Raw genomic sequence first — 21604 nt, 5'->3', positions numbered from 1 at the left:
CATCACAATTATTCACTACTTCTGCTCACAAGCTTTGGTCTTTTTATTCCACTTAAAGGTGGGAGGAAGGAGAACTTAAGTGTCAAATCAAATAAGGAAGTTTTCTAAAACGAGGTGACTGTTCAGCCCTGGAGCTACAACCTACTTTCCCTCTAAAAATTTGTTCTTCTTGATTTGAAATGATTTACTTTGATATATCACATATGTCTTCAGCATCTTTACAAGATTTTGGGACTCCCCTAACGTTTTCTGACTTTCTTTTTTCCACTGAAATTTAAAATTGAAAATTTATAAACAAACTAAAAACTATGGATTCAAATTTTTTTTAAAAAAATATTGGCTCATCGGTAGGAAGGCTTCGTAATGTGCCAAACTGACAGGTCTATTCTCATTTGTTTCCGATTTTGGATGGCCCTCAAGTAGGAATCTGGTTAACTGAAGGTTGGAAAGGTAGCAGCAGCCTTATAGTTTATTTTATTGTAGTTTAGTTTTTACATATATTTTGAAAAATTGAAACAGACACACAAACACACAGACAGAGGAAGAAGTGAAGAGAAATACACAGAGAGATAGTTCATAGTGTTTTGAGTAGATTTATAATTTTGTATTTCCATATTCATAGCTCTAGTGATCCTCAGTTGGACACATCTGTCGGATCTTTTAGCTTTTCTGACTGCTGGGATAATTGAGTCAACTAAGGATCAGAAGGACTCAGGTTCTATAGGATACCAACACCATCAGAGGGCGGGACAAAGACATTCTCAGGCAAAGTCATGTTAATGGAATTCCATCTGTCCTTTTGTATTCTAGTCTACCCTAGGATTTTTCCATTTCTTGTCTGCCTTCCTTTCATGACTTTCAGTTCTAGAATAAAATGGAGACTATAGCCTATTTAAAAACCACCCAGTCAGCTTCCACAACATATTCTTCATACTTCTGTTTTTCTGTTTAATTCTCATATTTGATAATGCCAGGTATAACAAATATCACACATATAATATTTCAGAATAACTATTCTGTTCACTTAAACAAAATTCACCCATAATCAAATAAAATTAAATTACCTGACAAAAGTCCTGATTTTTACAAATATGACCAAAAAAGATAGCTATGTGTCCCATAGATATACCCATGTGAATTATCTTTGAAGAATAATGCTCCATAATGGAGGCAAAGTTTTATATCACTGTCTATGTTATGAAATTGTGTTTTAACAAGTCGGAAAGTCATAAGTATAAATGTCACATGTTTCTGCTATGTTTCCTATGCTGTGTTTAATTTTGAAAGAGTAATTCTACCAGCCCAAACTCTCAAGGGAGTGTAGATATTGGTTATGTTTAGCTAAAGTAGTCTAGAAGTATTTATCTAAAACTTACAAGGGTCTAAACCAAACCTTTCCTGCTGGGTTTTAAAGGAATACATGATGCTGCCGTCTTCATCGCGGTCTGTGGCTTTTACCCTTGCTACAAAATCTCCAATGGGTTTCTTCTCAGTCACGTTAATTGAATCCATAGGAAATGGCCTAAGAATAAAATTGTCACGAAAAATTTTGGAAACCACAATTTTACAATGAAATTGCTGATTTATAAATTAAAGAAACATCTAGATTTATGACAGCATCTCCTTTTGACAAGAGTGTAGTTGCTCCAAACTTGGTCAAATGTTGAGAAAAGTTGTTTGAGGCACAAAGTTTCATAATTTTTAATATGTTCCATATCATCTTTACGTTAACTGAGATTAACAGAACCAGAAATCGAATTTTAATCATGAGTAAGTGTAATTAAAAAAAAGAAAAAAGACAATGGAATGATACATGGCAATTGTTCCAGATAAATAATACATGGAATTGTTGAAAAATGAACATAAGACACTGAATTTATTAATTTTCATCTTGTAGTCTGGTAGGGTGAGTTGCTTTTTAAAGTTGTAATTTAGAGCAAGGTATGAAATCAATTTCTATAAAATTATTTATTACCTGTCTGCACCTTACAAAATGTTCCTGATCATCTCTAGAATATTTCTGAAATATAAGTCTCTTTATTTGGAAAAATTTTAAGGCATCATACTAACTGATAACCTGTGTGTCTTGCAAGGTTCAGGAGCAAGAGAGCTGAGTGTGTGATGCTCTGTCTACAAGTGACATTACTGGTCACATCACACTTGGCTCCCTTTTCTCACCTAATATAATAAATATAATAATTATATACTGGAGCACTTTAGATAACTTTCTTTTCTGTCACCCTATTACTTAATGTTCCATGTTTCTTTGTAAATGAAAAATATATTAAAAACTATTTAGTAATTTGGACATGGTTCATATACTCTTAGTATTATGTTCTTAGTATTATTAAATGTGTAATAATGTTACCTATATTAAGTAACGAGAGCAACAAAATATTATTTTTAGGTATTGATGGTACCTTTATAGCAAACATAGGTAGAACTACAGATTAACTATTTTCAGAAATAAGGGATTATGAATCATCTAAATTTGCTCTAGTTTCTCAATACTGTAACCAGGTGAATGCAGGAACTCAAAAAATTACTTCCTGTAGTGATCTGTGGAGATACAACTTACTAACCAGGAAAGCAGCCTTAATTCACTGTGGTTTCGTTTTTACTAATATAAAATAGTATTTGACTACTCTTCCATTATAGCAGAATATTCTACTTAATACATTTTAAAGTATGAAAAGTATCAATTCATAATCTGCAAATATTTCCTAATTCTGCTTGTACTTTGAATTATGAAAATAAAATATTTAAATATTTTAAACTGATTAAGGCTAATATGGTTATTAGAAATCAGTATAATAGCTTTGAAATTTTTCAAGAATGGAAACAGAAACCCAATAAAATCTTTCCATCACATTATAGGTAGATCACTTCTAAATTTGCTTTCAGTATTTTCTAGTATACTTTGTGTACTGTACACACACACACACAAACACACACACACACACATACACACATCAGTTGTGAGTATATACTAATATGTTTTTGACAGATCAGGGTATAATTTTCTCCATTAACACAGACTCTATTTTGATTTTAATATACACAAAAGCTTTGCTTTAACCATTTTCCTATGCTTACACTTTGAAATAAATGTACTTACTCAAATTGAGGTGTTTCATCATTTATGTTTCTAATGTTGATAATTATTGTCCCTTGACAAAACAAACCTGCTGTATCTGTCACTCTCACTGACAGCTGGAAAGTCTGGAAGGGAGGTTTTGAAAAATTATACTATACTATTTGATAACTGGTAATACAAACATACTATATTTAATCTTAAACACAAAATACAATGAACTGAAGCTCATAACATAACAGACTGTTTGGTGATGATCCTGAGACACAGGGCTTCGAGCTACTAAGAAATAGTGTAGCTTCTGAAGGGCTGAGAATGTCATCAGAAATGAGTATGCTCCTTGTCAGTGTGTCCCTCCACTCACCCCTCATATGTCACAAATTAAGTGTCTCTATGAGAACACAAAGAAATCACTCCTAACATAGTAAAGGGCCTTTAACGAACTTTGAAAAAAGATGTTAATAGACATCTATAATGTACAAGCTTCCATGCTGAATGAAGGACAGCGAATATGAAGGTGACACTATGTGCAATCTATAATTAGTTGCTCAAGTGTATAGTGAGGATAAAGAAGAAAGAAGTTTGGGAAGATTTAAGATGATGGGGAGGATGTGTGAGTAGAGATAAAAGTAAATTGGGGGAGTCCCAGAAAGGTAGCTTTGAACTGCTCACACACCCATGAAGGTAGTATATTTAACTTCCACCTATTTTCTATCTAACTTAATCTCCTACAATAGATACACTGAAAGCCTGCTGTTGCCTTCCCTTCCATTATGCAACATTCAATGTTTCCAAACTGAAGGTAAAGTAAGATTCATTTGCCTTCTTCAGCCTTTTATTTTTCTTCAGACTAGAATGTTGAAGTCGTCTTCAACTACTAAATCTTCCTCAATATCATCAGCAACTTCTTTATTTTTGTTATAGAGCAGTGGTTCTCACTTTTGCATCACAGCCCCTTTGGGGGTTACATGTCAGATATGCTGCATGTCAGATATTTGCATTATGATTCCTAACAGTAACAGTAAAGTAGTTATGAAGTAGCAGTGAAATGATTTTATTGTTGAGGGTCCCTAGAACGTGAGGAACTATATTATAGGGTCATAGCATTCGGAAAGTTGAGAACCACCACTATAGAGTCGTATACTTTCTGCGTACTCAGTATTTTCTCAACTGCATCATGAGTTAACAGATATGAAGGCATTTCTAAAAGAGTAATAATTTCCTAATAATAGTAATAACACTCATAACTTATATTCATCCACATTTTATACTCAAGTATCCCAATAGATCATTTAGCTCGTATATCTGTGCTCATTTTATCCTAAATTTCTTTAGAAACCTTTTATAGTTATGGTATAATCACTTCACTTTGTTAACTAATGGATTAGATCTAGACATTTGCTTAACTACACAAATCTTTGCAAATGAATCCTACAAATCTTGTAATACCAAAATGTATTTAATTTTTCATGAAGAGTTCAAAGGTATTTACAATTTACTTTCATTCTTAATAGAGAAATAAATAAAATTAAATTACATGATATCCAGCATCAAAGTCCACGATATCGTCACCTCTTAAGCTAACAACACCATTTACAGGATCTACTCCAAAGGAGTTTGCTCCCCGCTTTGGTCCAGATAACTCTGTCTCAATGTTGTACTGAAAAAGAAAATGTATATTCCCCATTCCAAAATGAATCAAAAGGTACAGAAGTTATTAATGTACAGTAATGGGACAAACCGGTAAAGAGTTCTTTAGTTTTTATAATTACTACTATTATGGTCTAGATGGCATCAAATCAATGGCATGTTGTCATTTGGATAGAAGAAAATGAACTCACTTTGTCACCATATTTTACACTCCCTTTATTAGTGTTTAATGAATTTCTATATCACAGTTTTATAAAAGAATTTTAAAATGCTTGTTTATGATTATACAAATAATTTCAAATATATGAAAGGATATATAGAGAGCATAAATTTATTGTCAGTTTAAATTTTTAAAAATTCAGGATTTATACACATTTTAAATTTTCAAATATTAAGACAGCTGGATATGTAGGTTTTACAACTTTACTGAAAGTTCTCCAGTGATTTGAGGAAAGGTTAAATTAGATAAATCTTTACTCAAAACTACCTGGAAAGACTGTTAAAAGAGAAAATGATTTACTAGAGAAAGGTCCAGTTACTGCTGTAAATTCACTACTATGAATCCTATACCGCACCAATTTAACTAATTCTCAAAACATTGTATTTTGAAACTATTACCCGCTGGTCCTTCTCATGTTCCTTCAAATAGGAGACTGGCAATAACTATTTTCAGCTGGACCATAGTTATTATTCTTCACTCTACTGAAAAGACATTATCTAATGGGAAAGCTCTCAGATTTCTTAACAATTTCATATTGGCTAGTCTACAACAATACAGTTTTGACTATTCCACAGAGAATTTTAATATGTTGACTGATAACACATATATTAATAAGGAGGAGAGAAAGAAGAAATATCTTCTAATTGAGGAAATCAATGGCAGAAAAGATTATGTCACTTTCCCAATGTCACACCACTAGCGTAGAGCAGCCTAGGTCAGCAGACAGCCCAGCAGCAGTTGGTGCTACATTACTTCACTCTGAGAGTTACTGAATGTAATACAAGACTTCAATATGTGTTCAATAGAACCATATGTGGAGATTATGTGCCAGAAAATCATGCAGAGTTTAAATGGCAGTACAGTTTCTATATAGAAACTTAGAAATTTTTGTTGGTATTGTTATTGTTGTTTTTGCCAAGTCTATGAAAAACTTTATAACTATAAATCAATCATGATTAAAGAAATCTCTGTAGGTTAGAAATTTTTAAATTAGTCATGCAAAGTATCAAAATCACACACAGAGACACACAGACACATAGACACACATACACATATATTCATTTCTGAAGATACATTATCTATTTTTATAAAATGTCTCAGAGACTATGCTCTGAGAGCCTGCTATGAACATATATGCATCTCCCACAATAATGGCCACCTACTGTCAACCTGTCACCATGTACAATGTCTTCATCTGTTACATTCACTTTACAAATGGGTTGAAAGAGCGGATAGTCCTCAGCGATTTCAAATGTAGCTGTGAAGCAAATCAAAATTAAAAAAAAAAAAACATTCCATTAAAACAAAATATTGATTAGGTTAATATGAATTTTGGATTATTGTGGGGCAGGAATGACAATTTGGGACAGGAATCTGATTTTTTTCTTTTTCCTCTCCCGCAAAGCTTTTCTTTACTCTGCAGCATTATTAGCAGCAACAATAGCCCAGGACAGGAGTGTCCAGCAGGGAGCCACAAAACACTTCTACGTCTACTCGAGTCAGTTTGTTAGAGAAGTATGTATAGATAATGGTTAACCTCAAACGCTCATAAACCTTCAAACATCTCTTTACAACACTGAAATAAAAGGTCTTTAAAAATACATAAAACCTATACAAAATATGTCATGGATTGATGGAATGGACTCAAGAAAAGACAGGGTGAGTAAATTCTTTTCTGGATATGTGAAATGAGTACACTTGCACATACACTTTTGCATTTGTGAATTCTCTCTCTCTCTCTCTCTCTCTCTCTGTGTGTGTGTGTGTGTGTGTGTGTGTGTGTGTGTATTGTTCCATTAGACCTCACTGAAATATGATCTCATATTTGGTTGCAAGGTATTCTAAACTTTCCTGCTTCGTACCTAAGAAGAAGACTAAATTGAAATTACAACAAAACCAAATACTACCAAACTGCCCAACTAAATTTAATTTTTTGTAATCTTTAAAGGGAAGCTCTAAAAGATTTTGACATAGCTCAGCACTATTCTGATACCTAGGAACATGTGCCCCATATTTTCTCCAGAAAACAAAATGCGAGAAGGATGAGGAAGAGAAAGAAGTATATTAGCAATACACAAACACCCACCTGAGCATCATTTGAAGACAGATTGTCATTAAATTTCAAAGTAATTTAGGCAAAATAATAATATGAAGAATAAAACTTTAGTAAACTTAGTAAACAATGTCTTAAGTATTTATTTCTCTATGTTTCCATATATCAACAGAAACATTATTTTCAATAAAACAGAATATTATAAAACAGAAAATTATTTTCAAAGCATCACAAATGTACAGTAGTGTAGGGAGACACAGAAACAGTTAAAAACACATCCCAAAACTTTTCTTAAAGTCAAATAAATAATAACAAAATTACTTTTAGATAATAATTGAAATTTAAAATAGACGAATGAGGTAAAGCACAAAAGACAGAAACTGACATCTAAATTTTAATTTAGTTTAGTGATTTGAATCAAATCACTAGAACAATAGATTTAAGCTTCTTTAGAGTTTTCCAACTGTTTGGACAATTGTCAGATTTGTTTTGAGTCTTTATGAGCTCAAGCTATTATCTACACAAAGAATTATTAAAGATGAAATGTTCTGGATCCTCAATGCTCTGAAGTAATTCTCTATTAGTGTACTCTATTCTTCTACTTTATTTCACTATGCCTTTTCCCTCTAAAGCTTTAACCCCTTCTCATCTATCTTGAAGTTCATAGAAGAGCTACCAAAATATCACAGGAAAAACATACAATTAGGCTATTAAGAGCTGAACTTGTTCTGTGTTCTGCATAACAATTTAGGCCTGTGTATTCTGCCCTTGTACAATGAGGTGGAAGAACTTTTGTCTAAGGGGCAAACCTGCTCTCTGTACAGTGTCTACCTTTGCGTTTGTTGCTGACAACTCAGCAAACTTATTCTGGCAACGCGTTCCTGTTCCCTTCTGCCTGCTGCTCATTAGCATGTCAACAAACACATGTCTGTAAAACAGCACACCTGAGTGAGCATTGCTTAGCTGTGGCACCAATTCTCTCCTACCCTTCATTGCCAGGACTTATAATATCTTTTCACCTCCTACGCAACCTTAAATCCATTCTACAACAAAAACAGTTCTCCAAAACTTATTTATACACCAATGCTTCTTTGACAAATGGACTAAACTTGGCATCCAGGTTATTGATTTCTAGTCAACATTTTTTACACATGATTCTTCTTTCTTCACTTGGCAGATAAAAGGGTTTGCTCTAAGATGTCTAGCATCCATGGAAAACACCTACTGGGAAAAATCAAAGGTGACAATCTACTGAATAGCTGTTAAGTTCTCTGATAAGGCAAAATCCTGTTAACAGATTTTCAAATTGGGTCTAACAGTATGTTAGCAACCCACAGTTTCTTGTGACCACGTCCCTTATTCTGTCATTCTCAAAACTACATTTATTGTCTCCTCATAGACAAGATGAGAATACAAAGTAAGAAGTGAGTAGTCATCAGACTCAAGAGTCACTAGAGTCTGAGACCCAAAAATGGTACAAAAGCTCACAGGAGATCAGGAGAGAGAATCTGGTAACTTGCTTCTTGACCAGGAGAAGAAAGGGGAGGGGGGTGGGGAAGAACCTAGTTATCTAATTAAATCTACAGCAAATACCACTGAGAGTGGGTATGCATAGGACAAACTGCACATAATTTTCAGGGAACATCTTTTTCTTAGTAGTGAATGCAAAAAAATAAGACTTTTGTATCAACATTTTGTATCAACAAATGGAATACACATTCCATTTCCAAATGCAACCAACATGCCTAAGGAAGTAAATGCAATAGTTGAGCACAATCTAATAGATGTACTTTTATATAAAAAATGCTAATTTATCTTAATGATCATTTTTAAAATATTTCATATAGCCCACTTAGTAAACTGAATACTTGGCTCTGCTTTGCAGATTTCAAACTTTAAAAATTATTTCACATTTTCAAAGGCAATTCATAGTTTAAATTTATAATCTAATCTTCAAAATTGAGGTATATTAAATTATATTTTCATGAAACTACACATTAATTAAAGTGATAAAGATATCTTTCAAGTAGATACTCTGAGGTCACGAGAATAATGTTAGAATGTAGAGTACAAGAACAATCTGAAGAAAGAAAATGTAAAATTTTAAGGCGATTTTTAATTTGATAAACAAAAAGTAAATTAAAATGATAAACAAAGAAATATAACTGTTTAGAAGAGAGATAAACACATTGATAGATCTTTCATTAATTCCAGCTGTGCTTTTATCTGACCCATTTGTACTTTTCTTCATGTGAGCTCACCCTCCCAGTCAAATGAATCCTCTCTGTTTGTTTATGAATTACCACAATGTCTTCTTTTAAAAAGAAATAAGCCAGACAAGAGTCTTGCAATCCCATCTAACTCAGCCACTGCCTTCTGTTCAATTTCATATTGAGAGGTTTAAAAAAAACTGCACTTTTCTCAGACTCACTAATCAACCTGCCACACTCTGGCTTCTACATCTATGACCTGGTAAAATAGCTCCAAGACTGATTTGTTTTGATTCTTTATATTGTTTGTTGGGAAAGTAATGGGCATTGTAGTTCTCCATTAGAGTTAACTGTAGAATGGAATTCTACGAAACAAGCACCTGGCATGCTCCTGGAGTGTTTTTTTTTTTTTTTTTTTTTTTTTTTTTTTTCTTGTCAAACATGGTATAACTCCCTCCTTTCTCTACCATCATTGTGAGTGCTCTTTCTTTTCTTGGCAGGATAACTTTCTTCCCAACGTAGTCATTAAATGTATTTCTTCAAGGTTTGGCAGTATGCCTTCTCTACTCTAAGTCCCCACTGTAATTGAGTGATTTCATCCAAATACATGGTTTCAATTACAAAACCTTCATAGCCCTATACAAGACCTCTGAGCTCAACTGCTAACTTAAATCTCTCCTTTGATATATTTAACAAGGGCATATCAAATATGATATGTTGGGCTAGGGATGTCATTCAATGGAACATTGCTTGCCTATCATGTTTAGGGACCTCATTTATATTTATTGCCTAATCCTGTAACAAACAAATTACATTCAAAGTGAGCTCATAAGTATCTTCAAATGTCTGTTCCTCAGTTTCCCTTTTATGCTTGAGGATCTCTACGTTAGTTTTACCAATCAGAAACCTGAGGGCATTTCTTCTTCCTTTTTATTTAGTTTGTCATTAGGCTAATATAATATTTAAGCATATCATGGCAATTTTTTTCCATTTATTCCTACCATATTACTATGTCAAAATATACCATATCCTCTGTGGATTACTGAAGCAAACTGCTGGCTAGTCCTCCTCTTTCCATTCTATATATCTTTAAACTTATTTGTATGAGTTACGTCTTAAAATCTGTCAGTGTTCCTATAGTCTATGAACTAAAAGTAATTTCTATAAACTGAAATTATTTAAAGATACAAAGAAGACAGATACTTTTGACACAAAAAGCTGTATGAAGCTGAAATTTCAGTGTTCACAAGTAACTTGTATTCACTGGTTTGCTGTCAATTATTCCTTGTTGAATTTCTGCTATAGGAGCAGAAATACTTGGTCATAATCTCATCGGTTTGAACTATGAGCCCCAGACTTCTAATCCTCAATAACTTAATACTTCGTCATGTGTTCTCCTTATAATCAAAAAATAAGAGGCATAATGACTGATACAACTTTAAAAATGTGAACTAGTCTGTCACTGAAATTTTTGGTGAAAAGTGGCATTTATTAGAAATTAGCTATGTAGTTAAATGAATCTGATGTATGACAGAGAACACAGAAGAGGCACTGATCACAATAACTTCAGTGGAAAATAATTGTCAGCAAAAGTGAAATACTTTCAGTGAAACATTTTATGATGATAGATTTTTGTCATAAGAACAAATAAAAATGAGAATATAACTAAAGATTGTAAAACACTTATGAGCCAGGAAAGAAGAGCCATTTACTAATACATTAACTCATTTATCCCTCCTGTCTGTCCGTCTTAGTTATTTTTTAAATGCCCCTAGGAATTATATTCTTAATTTTAATGTTTGCCTTTTAAGTTCACAAGTGAAAATACTACCTAGCAAATGTATTTTCAATTTATTCTAGTGAGCATTTGTATATTTTCTTATACATATGTATATTGTTATATGTTTGCATATTTGTATTTACATAAATTTTTGTCTAATACAATATTGATGAATATTAATATCTCTATATTAAATAACATATTTCATCTCTTTGAATATAGATTTCTATTGAAACTAAATAATAGAGAAAACAAGAATCATACCTGAGCCTGAAGTAAAGAGGGGGTCAATAGTACAGTCTGGAGGTTCTGGAACATCAATTATATTAATGGTCAAAACGTGTCTCATGACTCCTCCAGTATCAACTATGAGAAGAAACCTGGTTGGATCTGTTTCATAATTAAAGATTTTTGTAGATGTGATGACACCAGAATCTAATAAGAAGATAATTAAAATTATGAATACTGACTATTAATCTAGCTAGTAATTTACCTACCTATAAATATATCCTTGAATATCTACAAATATGTTAAGAGTTACAGATTATAACTTTTATATAATGTTATATAAATGAATTAAGTTGCTACTAACATGATTTATCCAGAGCTGCACGATGAAGAGTCATTCTATAATTTTTTTATGAATGGTTGAAAAGAAAATTGGTATGAAAATATACCCTTTGCAAAGAAAAAAATATAAATGATTCAGACATTGTTGTCTAATAAATTCCTTTTTCCTAAAGCATTTACATTGAAAATCGTTTCTGAGATCACAGAGGCCGAGATCACAATGATTCCACTGCCTATATTTACTTGTTAGGAACCAAGAAAAGTAAATTATTTACATCCAGTCTCACTGCGTACAGTAAGCTGACCAGAAAATCATGATATATGGTCTTTATATGTGTTAAAATGTGGGTGTAGGCCTGTGGTATGTACAGGTAAGTTGCAATGTGAAGAAGTTACAGTAAGTTTATATGATGTCTTCCTTATTCACTTATCGTCTTGTATTAGTATAGGATAACTGCTTATTTGAGTGCATTAACTTGCTAAACTCGATCTCTCTGTCCTCTTCCCAAGAGCCCTGGATTACAGACAACCATTCCAATGCCCAACATTTTTATGAGCGCTAGGGATCTGGTCTCAAAATATGTTAATGTGGCAAATATTTTATCAACAGAGCCATCTCTCCAGCCTCTGAGGTCTGGGTTTTGTAGAATTTTTGAACTGAAACTAAGATAAAAAAAATTATTACCAAAGCAGTCTATGTTGGAGTAGGTGATAACTTGCTTCTGATATACTAGTCTAATTCTCAGCATTGAAATAATCAGTTAAATTAAGGCAAGAAGTGACAGCATAGATGAAATGAAGAAAAAGAAAGACAGTTGAAATAGTTTTTGTTTTTATTTTGCATTTCAATTTTTTAGACTATATATTTTTAAGAAATTATAAACATATTTTATTAAATAAGTTGTTTTAAAGTAAATATGAAGATGTCTTTTAAAGGGAGAGGGGGATCTGGGAAGGGGAGGGATTGGGGAAAAGGGGAACAGGATCAGGTATTGGGGGCAGAAACAGGAGAGAAGCCCAGAGGGCCAGGAGAATGGAGATAAGCAGCTTTGGTGGGGTGGGAAGTAGGAGGACCCTCTAGAAATAACCAGAGACCCAGACAGTTGAGAGACTCTCAGGACTCAATAGGGGTGATCTCAGCAAAAATGTTCAACATTATAGAGAGGGAACTCGAAGAGTACACCTTGAGTAGCTAGACAAGGCCTCAAGTAGAAGTACTGGGTTACTAACCCAGAATCAAATTTTCTGAGCCAGAATTATTCCTGTCTAAAAGAACTGCACGGAGAAAAATGGAGAAGAGACTAAACAAAAGGTGGTCCAAGGTCCAATAACTGGCCCAACTTAAGATCCATCTCATGGCAGCAGGTGGCCGGGGTGGCGGGGGTGAAAGGTACAGAAGGCGCACCAAGGCTATGATGTGGTTACAGATGAGAGCCTGGTATGGCTGTCTTCTAAGAGGCCCACCGTCAGCTGACTGAAACAGACACAGATACCCAACTGTTGGACTAAGTCAGAACTCCGCAGGGGGAAAGGATCCCATTGAAAGACCACAGGGACTTCATAGAGACTAAGCCACCAACCAGGGGCCAGTATGAGGCCCCTGACACATATATATCAGAGGACTGCCTGGTCTGGCCTCTGTGGGAGATGTGCTTAATCCTCAGATTAAGACTTGAGACCTCAGGGAAGTGGAGGGGGGCTGTGTACTTGGGAGCACACTCTCAAGAGACAAGAGAAGAGGAATGGGTTGAAGAACGATGGGATGGGAGACCTAGAGGAGGGAGGGGACAACTGGAATGTGAATAAATAAAATAAAATTTTAAAAAAGAAATGTATTGAATGGAGAGGAAAAACTATTATAAATTCTGAGAAATTCAGTATGGTCAACAGATGGTATCTTTTACTATCTTTTAAAACAAGTACACTTAATAACATTGTCTTATGAATTTAAAATGGACAAGTAGTATGCTTTCCTGAACAGACTTCCTATACGTTCTAACAGATTTCCTTTCCAATTTTATGTAATGCTAAGAGCCAGATAAACTCGTCACAGCAAAAGACCAACATAACTCTACCAGAACTTCACTCAAACTAAAATGGAGCTTATCTATTTTTCCTAAAGAATCAAGAAGTGATTTTAAAACGTGGTACTCGTTTGAGCTGTGAGGAAACAGCAACAGGATCAATGAATGACTTTGTTTACTATAGTGTCTCCTAATTGGTCTCATCTTGCTAGGCTAAATGAACTAAACTTGACTGAATGACCCTATTGTCTTTCTAACTCACTATAGAGATTTTGGTGTTAAGAATATAATGCAAGATTGGTTGTATGCCTGTAGATTACATATATATAATATGGTTGCATCTGGGTTTTTAAGACCTAACTATCAAAAATAGATTCATAATAGCTCATATACTGATACCAATATATGGCATGGTAGAATGAAAAAAGAAAAAAACTTTAGCATCTGTTCTAATTGACTTTTGAATCTAGAATGTTTTATTTGTTAAAGGATACTTGGTAATTTACCAAGTTGGTAAAATCCAACTTGGCAATTTGAGGAGGTAATGAATTCTTCAAAAATGAGGATCTTTTGGTTATTAGGGAGTGTCCTGGAAGAGAATTTTGTGAGCTCAACCTTTCTTGTCTTCTCTCCTCTCTTCTCTCACCACCCTCCTTTTTTTCTCTCTGTCCATGAAGTGAGCTAATTTTCCTTGTCATTCATCTCTATGATGTCTTAGCACCTTTCGGGACTAACAGCAATAGAATCAACCAATGAGAAACTATAACCTCCCAAACCCTGAGCATGTTAGATAAAACAAATAAAGTGTTGTGATTTGAATAGGAATGGCCTCTATAGGATCATGGATTTGAATTCTTGGACAAGAGTGAGTGGCACTATTTGGAGGTGTGGCCTTATTGGAGTAGGTATAGTCTTGTTGCAGGATGTATGTCATTAGGGGTGAACCTTGAGGTTTAATTACTCAAGCCAAGCCCAATGGCTTTTTCTCTTCCCACTGCCTGCCTACCAAGGTGTAGAACTCTTGGCTCATTCTCCAGCAACCTATCTGCCTACATGTCACCATTCTTCCCACCATAATGATAATGGACTAAACCTCTGAACCTGTAAGTCAGCCCAAATTAAATGTTCCCTTTATTAGAGTTACCGAAGTCATGGTGTCTCTTCACAGCAATAGAAATTTGATTAGGAGTGTTTAGATATTGATAGATTCATTTCAGAATCTTTGAGATAGATTTGAATAAAGTCTTTCTTTGAGATAGATTTGAATAAAATTTCAGAATTCATACTTATGAAGGAATATAAGAATATTGGAAATGTCACTTAGCCAACCTGCAGAAAGTAAGAAATAAAGCAGCATAGATCAAGACAATTAATTCAAATACATTTGTTTTGCAGTACAACAGAAAAGAAGAAGCATGTAGATATGAAGAGGTGGGTTAAGAACTAGAAATACAGACATGAGTTTACTAGTATAAGAACATACACTAAAGAATCAAGGCATGATTCTTACCCTAATGTAATAAAATCAGAAATAGAAAATAGTAAAGAAAGACCTACAGTACATAAAGGAGCTATACATGATGTCACAGAACCATAATGTTAAGATTCCCAAAGAGAAAGCAGGAGGTTTATTAATTTAAGAGCAACTCAGGCTACTTAAAGAGATTCTCTTTTCTAAAATAAGGAAGGGAATAGAAGAGAAAGAAAGGAATGGGAGAAGGGGAATTAGAAGATAAGAAAGCATTTTATATGAAGTTTAGACCAGGCTGAATTCTTAAATGATGTCTTTAATTTATGTCTCAGCTGACAAATCAAACTTGTGAAGGGGAAGAATACAGACAGATGTCATGTCATGTGCCAAGGAACAAAGAAAGAAGGCTATGTATAGGAGATTCTAATATATAAAATATGAAATCAATGGTGTTACCTTTGAAAATAGAAGTATTAAAATGAGCCACATTTTAAAGAGACTCACGGATTTGTTTAAGGAGTTTTTCTTTTATCTTGGGAAAATAGAAACCTATTATATAAATATGTGGCATAAAATATATATGTATCAAAGTGTTGTAGTGAATGACCATATTTTCTCTTTAATATAAGATCTGTTAATAAAAAGAAAATACTGAAAAAAAACCTGGAAGCACGAAAGCTGTTTTGTTTGGAGACTGGTATAAAGCAGATGAGATATGATGGAAAATGGCTTGAGACCGTGATATTAAAGACGAAGATTATGTACCAAAAAATTCGAATCCCAACAATTTGAGAAGGATTCAATCAGACAGAAGCTGTGAGGAAAGTCTGCAATCCACATTTGTCACACATTTCCTAAAGGGCACACAGTAGCAAGTCTAATATGCATCATATGTGTAATGTTCTGCAAAGTAGTAGAGGATTCAGGCCATGGGGTACTTGAAGGCTGTATATCCTTGTGCAGGGCTGCTTTGTCTTTTGAGAGTAATAGACAGATAGGACCCCCACAAAAGTTAAAGGAGAAGTTTTTAATGTCTAGGCTTTAGGTGTGTATTTTGTGATCATCCAAATATACTTAGTAACTGTGGTAATGTGATAGGTGAGGTTTTAGTCAAGACATCATGCACAGTCTAATAAGTAGGAAACGAATATAGCCCTGAATAACATAGTATAGTGATAAGCAAGAGAAATGCTGGGGTTGTGGGGAGGAAGAGGTGGAGGAAAGGTGTGCTTAGCGGAACTCAGTACACTACAGTGTCATAGAAATCAAAAGATGGATGGGGTGGTTGGAGAGAGAGTTCAGTGGTTAAGAGTATTGAGTGTTCTTCCAGTACCCTAGTTCTAGTTCCAGCATTCATGTGGTAGCTAACAACCATTTATAACTACAGTTGCAAAGGATCCAACACCTTTTCTGGATTATAGAGGCAGTGCATACATATGGTGCACAGACATACATGTATACAATGTACCACAAACATAAAATTAAAATAAATACAATTTTATAAAAAAATAAGTGTTCTTTAAAAAGGAAAAAGTACCTTTTACTTACAACAATAAAATAAGTTTGGCAAGAATCAAATTCTAGCCTTGCATAAAGCATTACAGTAGAGTGCTATGTTTTGTTCAATTCATACTTCATACTGAACTTTACTTAAGAATATATGACAGAGTTCAGAGTTTCAAACAATGCTAAAAAGAATTCTTTACAGACTGAACAATTTAATGAGAAGTGAGATGTCTTGTGGAAACATGTGAGTTTTATTAAGATAAGAATGGCTTAAATGATTACAAAATGATTAGAAATTCTTTTTAAAGAGTTTGAAAAATAATGTGAGTTTGAGATTCTGAAACTAAGAGGAAAACAAAAAAGGGGAGAAGAAATTTGCTCCATAGTTCAAGAACTTGATTTTCAGGCTCAGAAATCAGAGTTCAGATTCCCAACACCCACATAAAATCTAGGCAGACATATCCCACCTATGTCCCCAGTCCTGGAAGAAAAATACATTGGATTCCTGCAGAAACTGATTAGCTAGATAAGCAAAATTTGTTAGCTCTGAGTTCAAGTGAAAGATCCTGCCTCAATTTATAAGTCAATAAAGGAAGATATTGAGTGTCAACTCTTGACCCATCAGCATATGTGTATGAGCATCTGTACAAATATATACAGTCATAAGCATGTAAACATACATGTATGTGCATGGGGTGCACACATACAAAAAATAAATACAGAAACAAAATTATTTTAAGTGTAGATAAATTCTGGCTACAACCATAGGAATGTGGAAGGGCAACTTATTTTAACATTATCAAGATTTGAGTACAGGGTTTTATACTGGCTCACAAAAGGGATTCGAGATTTGCCACACTGGATAGGAGATAGTGTGACGATCAAAGAAACAAAAGAAACACTGTGACAGAATATGAAGTGGAAAGCGATAGTATGAATGACATAATCATGTCCTCAGGGAAATGACTACTAGGGTGTGGGAAGGAGCTGAAAATAAGCAGGGAAAATTCCAAAGAGGACCGAAGCCACACTCTGGAATCAGTTTTACAGACTGAGAAGTACGCTGACTCCCTACTTCCTGACACAGCGATATGAGATGCGTGGGAGTGGGAGTTATATCAACAGGAGACATGCTACGGTTCTCTCTGAAGATGAAAATTTTGGGGAAAAGCCAAGAGGTAGAAAAATGTCACAAGATAGGTGGCGAAAGAGAGGATTCTATTTTACAGATTTTTCATAAGTGGTATACATTGGAGACGGAACTGAAGGATTTGAGTAAATAAGATCCTGTGTGTCTAGCTTACTGAAGAAGCTGACTGGGATGAGCAAGAGAAAAGGATAAATACTTGTCTGCAAGAACTTCCACTGAGGACCATGGGAGATGAGAAGTTAAGTTTGCATATGTTTTTCATAATTAGATACAGATATATTAATATTATAAGAAATAGGTGAACAAGGAATATGGAAGGATTCATAAGGGGTCCATCAGGGATTCAATCAAGAGTTACACTGTCGCTCTAGCAAAGGTCATATAGGAAAAACATATGTCTTGTGACCAAATAGCAGGCAGTTGAAGAGTCTTAGGAAAGAGTCTTGCTGCAATGTGACTAGGAAAAATCAAAAACCATGTGTCTGGGAAAATGGTTAATAGACACAGAGCTTCCTGCACAAGCATGGGGATCTGTATTCAGATCCACACAAAATATCGGCAGTCACATGTACTGTGATACCAGAAGAAGAGCAGCAGAGACAGGAGGATTCCTAGATCTTTCTGATTAGACAACCCAGCCAAATTGATGGGCTCTAGACTTGGTGAGAGGATCTATCCTATAAAGTAAGATGGAAAGCAATTGAAAAAGACCTGTCGTGTCAAGCTCTGACCTACACATGCACTTTTACAAAAACCAGATAGTAAAGAAATAAATCAGAGACCCTATAGCCGCGGAAAAATTTCTAGTATCAAACTGTAGTCAAGAATAAATTAATCCTAAATTTGAGGTTTAATGCAGAAACTGAATGGAAGAGGAAGCCTGTAATGAATAAAAATTGGAAATGACTTCTGTGAAATGGGGCTGTTATAGAATGTGGAGCCTGCCCCACTGTTGGGAGAACAGTCTGAAGAGGACACATGACTCTCAACTGAGACATAAGGCTATTTCTATTTTTATAACTTATTTTCTTGAATTTATAGTATCATACCAGACAATATTTTGCTATTTCTTGAGTATAATACACAAATAAATGTGTACATGCATTTTAATAGCTGTCTGAGATATGGATAAGAGCTATGCTAGAACACAACTCAGTTTATAATTAATGCTTAGCTATTTTTCATGTATAATTATAAACACATGTTTTGATAAAAAAAAAAAAAAGCATCATGGACAAAAATAAGCTGGTGAGCTTTCAACAACCTTTACAAGTATCACCTGTATTTTCAGGGTATCCTGGACTACAGGCTAATTGTGGGAAGAAGTGAATTTTGCTTACTTCTTCAGTGTTTCAACTGAGAACATCTTCCTCTTCTTATCAAGCTATTGAGCTCTTAGTCTGCAAACTGCCTGACTGGGGGATGGGTGCTTCCAGGAGTGTGGCAAAAACTGTGTTCCCTGTCTTAACTGATGCTTTAGTAATCCTCATGAAGAGAGTTTAAGTGTATTGGTCAAAATATTTTCAAATTGTTATCCTTGAATTTGGTTCAAAATGTGTATTCTAAATCATCTGTTATTCAAGTGCCACTTTCTGCTTTGAAAAGGAAGTTCATAGCAGCCTTGTTTGTGATAGCCTGAAGCAGTAAACAACCTAGATGTCCCACAGCAGAAGAATGGATGCAAACAATGTGGTTCGTTTACACAATAGAATACTATTCAATGAGGACATCCTGGGTTTTGCAGGCAAATGGATGGAACTAGAAAATATCACCCCGAGTGAGGAAACTCAGACCAAAATGTACATGCATAGTATATACTCACTAATAAGTTAATAAGTGGATATTAGCCAAAAAAAAAAAAAAAAGAAAGAAAAAGAAAAAAGAAAAAAAAAAGAAAAGAAAAAGTACAGAATACCCAAGATGCGGTCTACAGAACTCAAAAAGGTCAACAAGCTGAAGGGCCCAAGTGAGGATGCCCCAGTCCCGCTTGGGAGGGAGAAGAAAGCAATCACAATGGGGGGGGGAGAAAGGGAGGGACCCGGGAAGGGTTGGGGGAGAAAGAGGGGAACATGATCTGGTAATAGGTGGAGGAAAAGGACTGAAGCCCTAAGGGCCAGGAGAAAGAATGAAAACAGGCAACCTAAGGAGGTAGGAGGTTGAGGGGACCTTCCAGAATGTTCCAGAGACCTGGGAGGTGAGAGACACTCAAGCCTCAAAGGGAGGGACTTTATATGCCCTACAGAGGAAGAGGGAAGTTTAGAGCCCACCTCCAGCAGAAAGACGGTATCAAATGAGGGAGGAGGTTGCCATTCTACAGTCAAAACTCTGACCCATAATTGTTCCTGTCTGACAGAACTACAGTGACAGAAATGGAGAGGTGCCTGAGGAAAAGAAGGTGCAATGACAGACCCAAAGTGGGATCCATTTCAAGTGGCGTCCTCAAAGCTTGACACTATTACTGAGGCTATGAAGCACCCATAAATGAGACCTATCATGACTGCCCTCTGAAAGACCCAACAAGCAGCTGAAAGAGTCAGATACAGATATTTGCACCCAGCCAATGAACAGAAGCTGCTGAAACCTGTGGTTGAATTAGGGAAAGGTTGGATGAAGCTGAGGAGGAGAGCAACCCTGTAGAAGAACCAGCAGTCTCAATTAACCTGGACCCCGAGATCTTGCAGACACTGGATCACCAACCAGGCAGCAGCATACACCAGCTGATTTGAGACCCCCAACACATGTACAGCAGAGTACTGCTGGGTTTGGGTTCAGTCAGAGAAGGTGCACTTAACCCTCAAGAGACTGGAGGCCCCAGGAAATTTATAGATCTGGTGGGGTAGGAGGTTGGGGTAGCAGGTGGGGACATCCTCATGGAGACAGGGACAGGGAGGAGGTATGGAATGTGGAACATTCGGAGGGTGGAACCAGGAGAGGAGTAAAATCTGGAGTGTAAAAAAAAAGAAAGGAAGGAAGGAAAGGAAGGAAGGAAGGAAGGAAGGAAGGAAGGAAGGAAGGAAGGGAAGGAGAGAGAGAGAGAGAGAGAGAGAGAGAGAGAGAGAGAGAGAGAGAGAGAGGTAAATTTTCTCAGGAAAGAACACTTAAGGCAGTGTCAGCCTTATTCTGAATGCTGAGCAAGACAGAGGGGAACTCTTAAGGAATTTTAATTATCTGAAGCAAGGTTTGAGCAAACATTCTAATACACAATTGGATTATCTTAACAGTCTTACTTTAACATTTAGAAAATAAAAATATATAAATGATAAAAATTAATTTACTTGGGTCGATGACAAAATCTTTCGTTTTATTCAAAAAGCGGTAGGCATTTGGTCTTCCAGCCACATCTTTGTCATAAGCACGGCTTAATTCTGTTCCAGGAAGCTTATTTTCAGGCAAGTTCACAGGATTGATTAATATCTGAATTTCTGCTCTGATACAGGAAAACACTAAAATATCAACACAGAAAGATTTAAGTAAAAACCAAGAAGAAAATAAAAATAAAACATTTGTCCCATAGTCATTCTGTGGGTTTGTGCTCATTAGTCATTACAGTTGGAGAAAGCATTGCGTGTGAAACAAAAGCCGCATTGGATTTCCCTTTAAATTGGATTTTGATACACATTTTCTGTTGGGCCCTACATAATAAATTTTGGCTGATGAACAGCTGAGATACAATCCTTATTCTATCTTTATATTAATTCTTCATTCAATCTGGCTACTGAACTATTAACAAGCATAATCACTATTCCTGTCCAGAGAAAATTTCACTAATTCTTCCTTTCTTATTATCATTCAATCTAGGAATTTTGTACATTCAGTTAAACTATATTTTAATGGAAACTTTATTAAAATTTTATTTGAAACATCAGTGTAACATCT

General features: G+C 35.0%; 1 protein-coding gene across 1 annotated transcript in view; it reads right to left on the bottom strand.

The window, feature by feature from the left end:
* The window catches only part of LOC117720479 (cadherin-related family member 4-like), a 118581-nt gene that overhangs the window by 66848 nt on the left and 30129 nt on the right, over positions 1–21604 (bottom strand). The window contains exons 2-7 of the mRNA XM_076913180.1: positions 21004–21171; positions 11272–11442; positions 6128–6222; positions 4632–4754; positions 3119–3222; positions 1377–1522 (exon numbers count right to left, since the gene is read on the bottom strand). Of these exons, the coding sequence (XP_076769295.1) occupies positions 1377–1522; positions 3119–3222; positions 4632–4754; positions 6128–6222; positions 11272–11442; positions 21004–21171 (807 nt within the window). The remainder of the gene's footprint in view (positions 1–1376; positions 1523–3118; positions 3223–4631; positions 4755–6127; positions 6223–11271; positions 11443–21003; positions 21172–21604) is intronic.

The sequence above is a fragment of the Arvicanthis niloticus genome, chromosome 15 (assembly GCF_011762505.2).
Source record: "Arvicanthis niloticus isolate mArvNil1 chromosome 15, mArvNil1.pat.X, whole genome shotgun sequence".
Classification (NCBI taxonomy): domain Eukaryota; kingdom Metazoa; phylum Chordata; class Mammalia; order Rodentia; family Muridae; genus Arvicanthis; species Arvicanthis niloticus.
The sequence above is the reverse complement of the archived record's forward strand: the minus strand, read 5'-3'. Positions and strand labels throughout refer to the sequence as shown.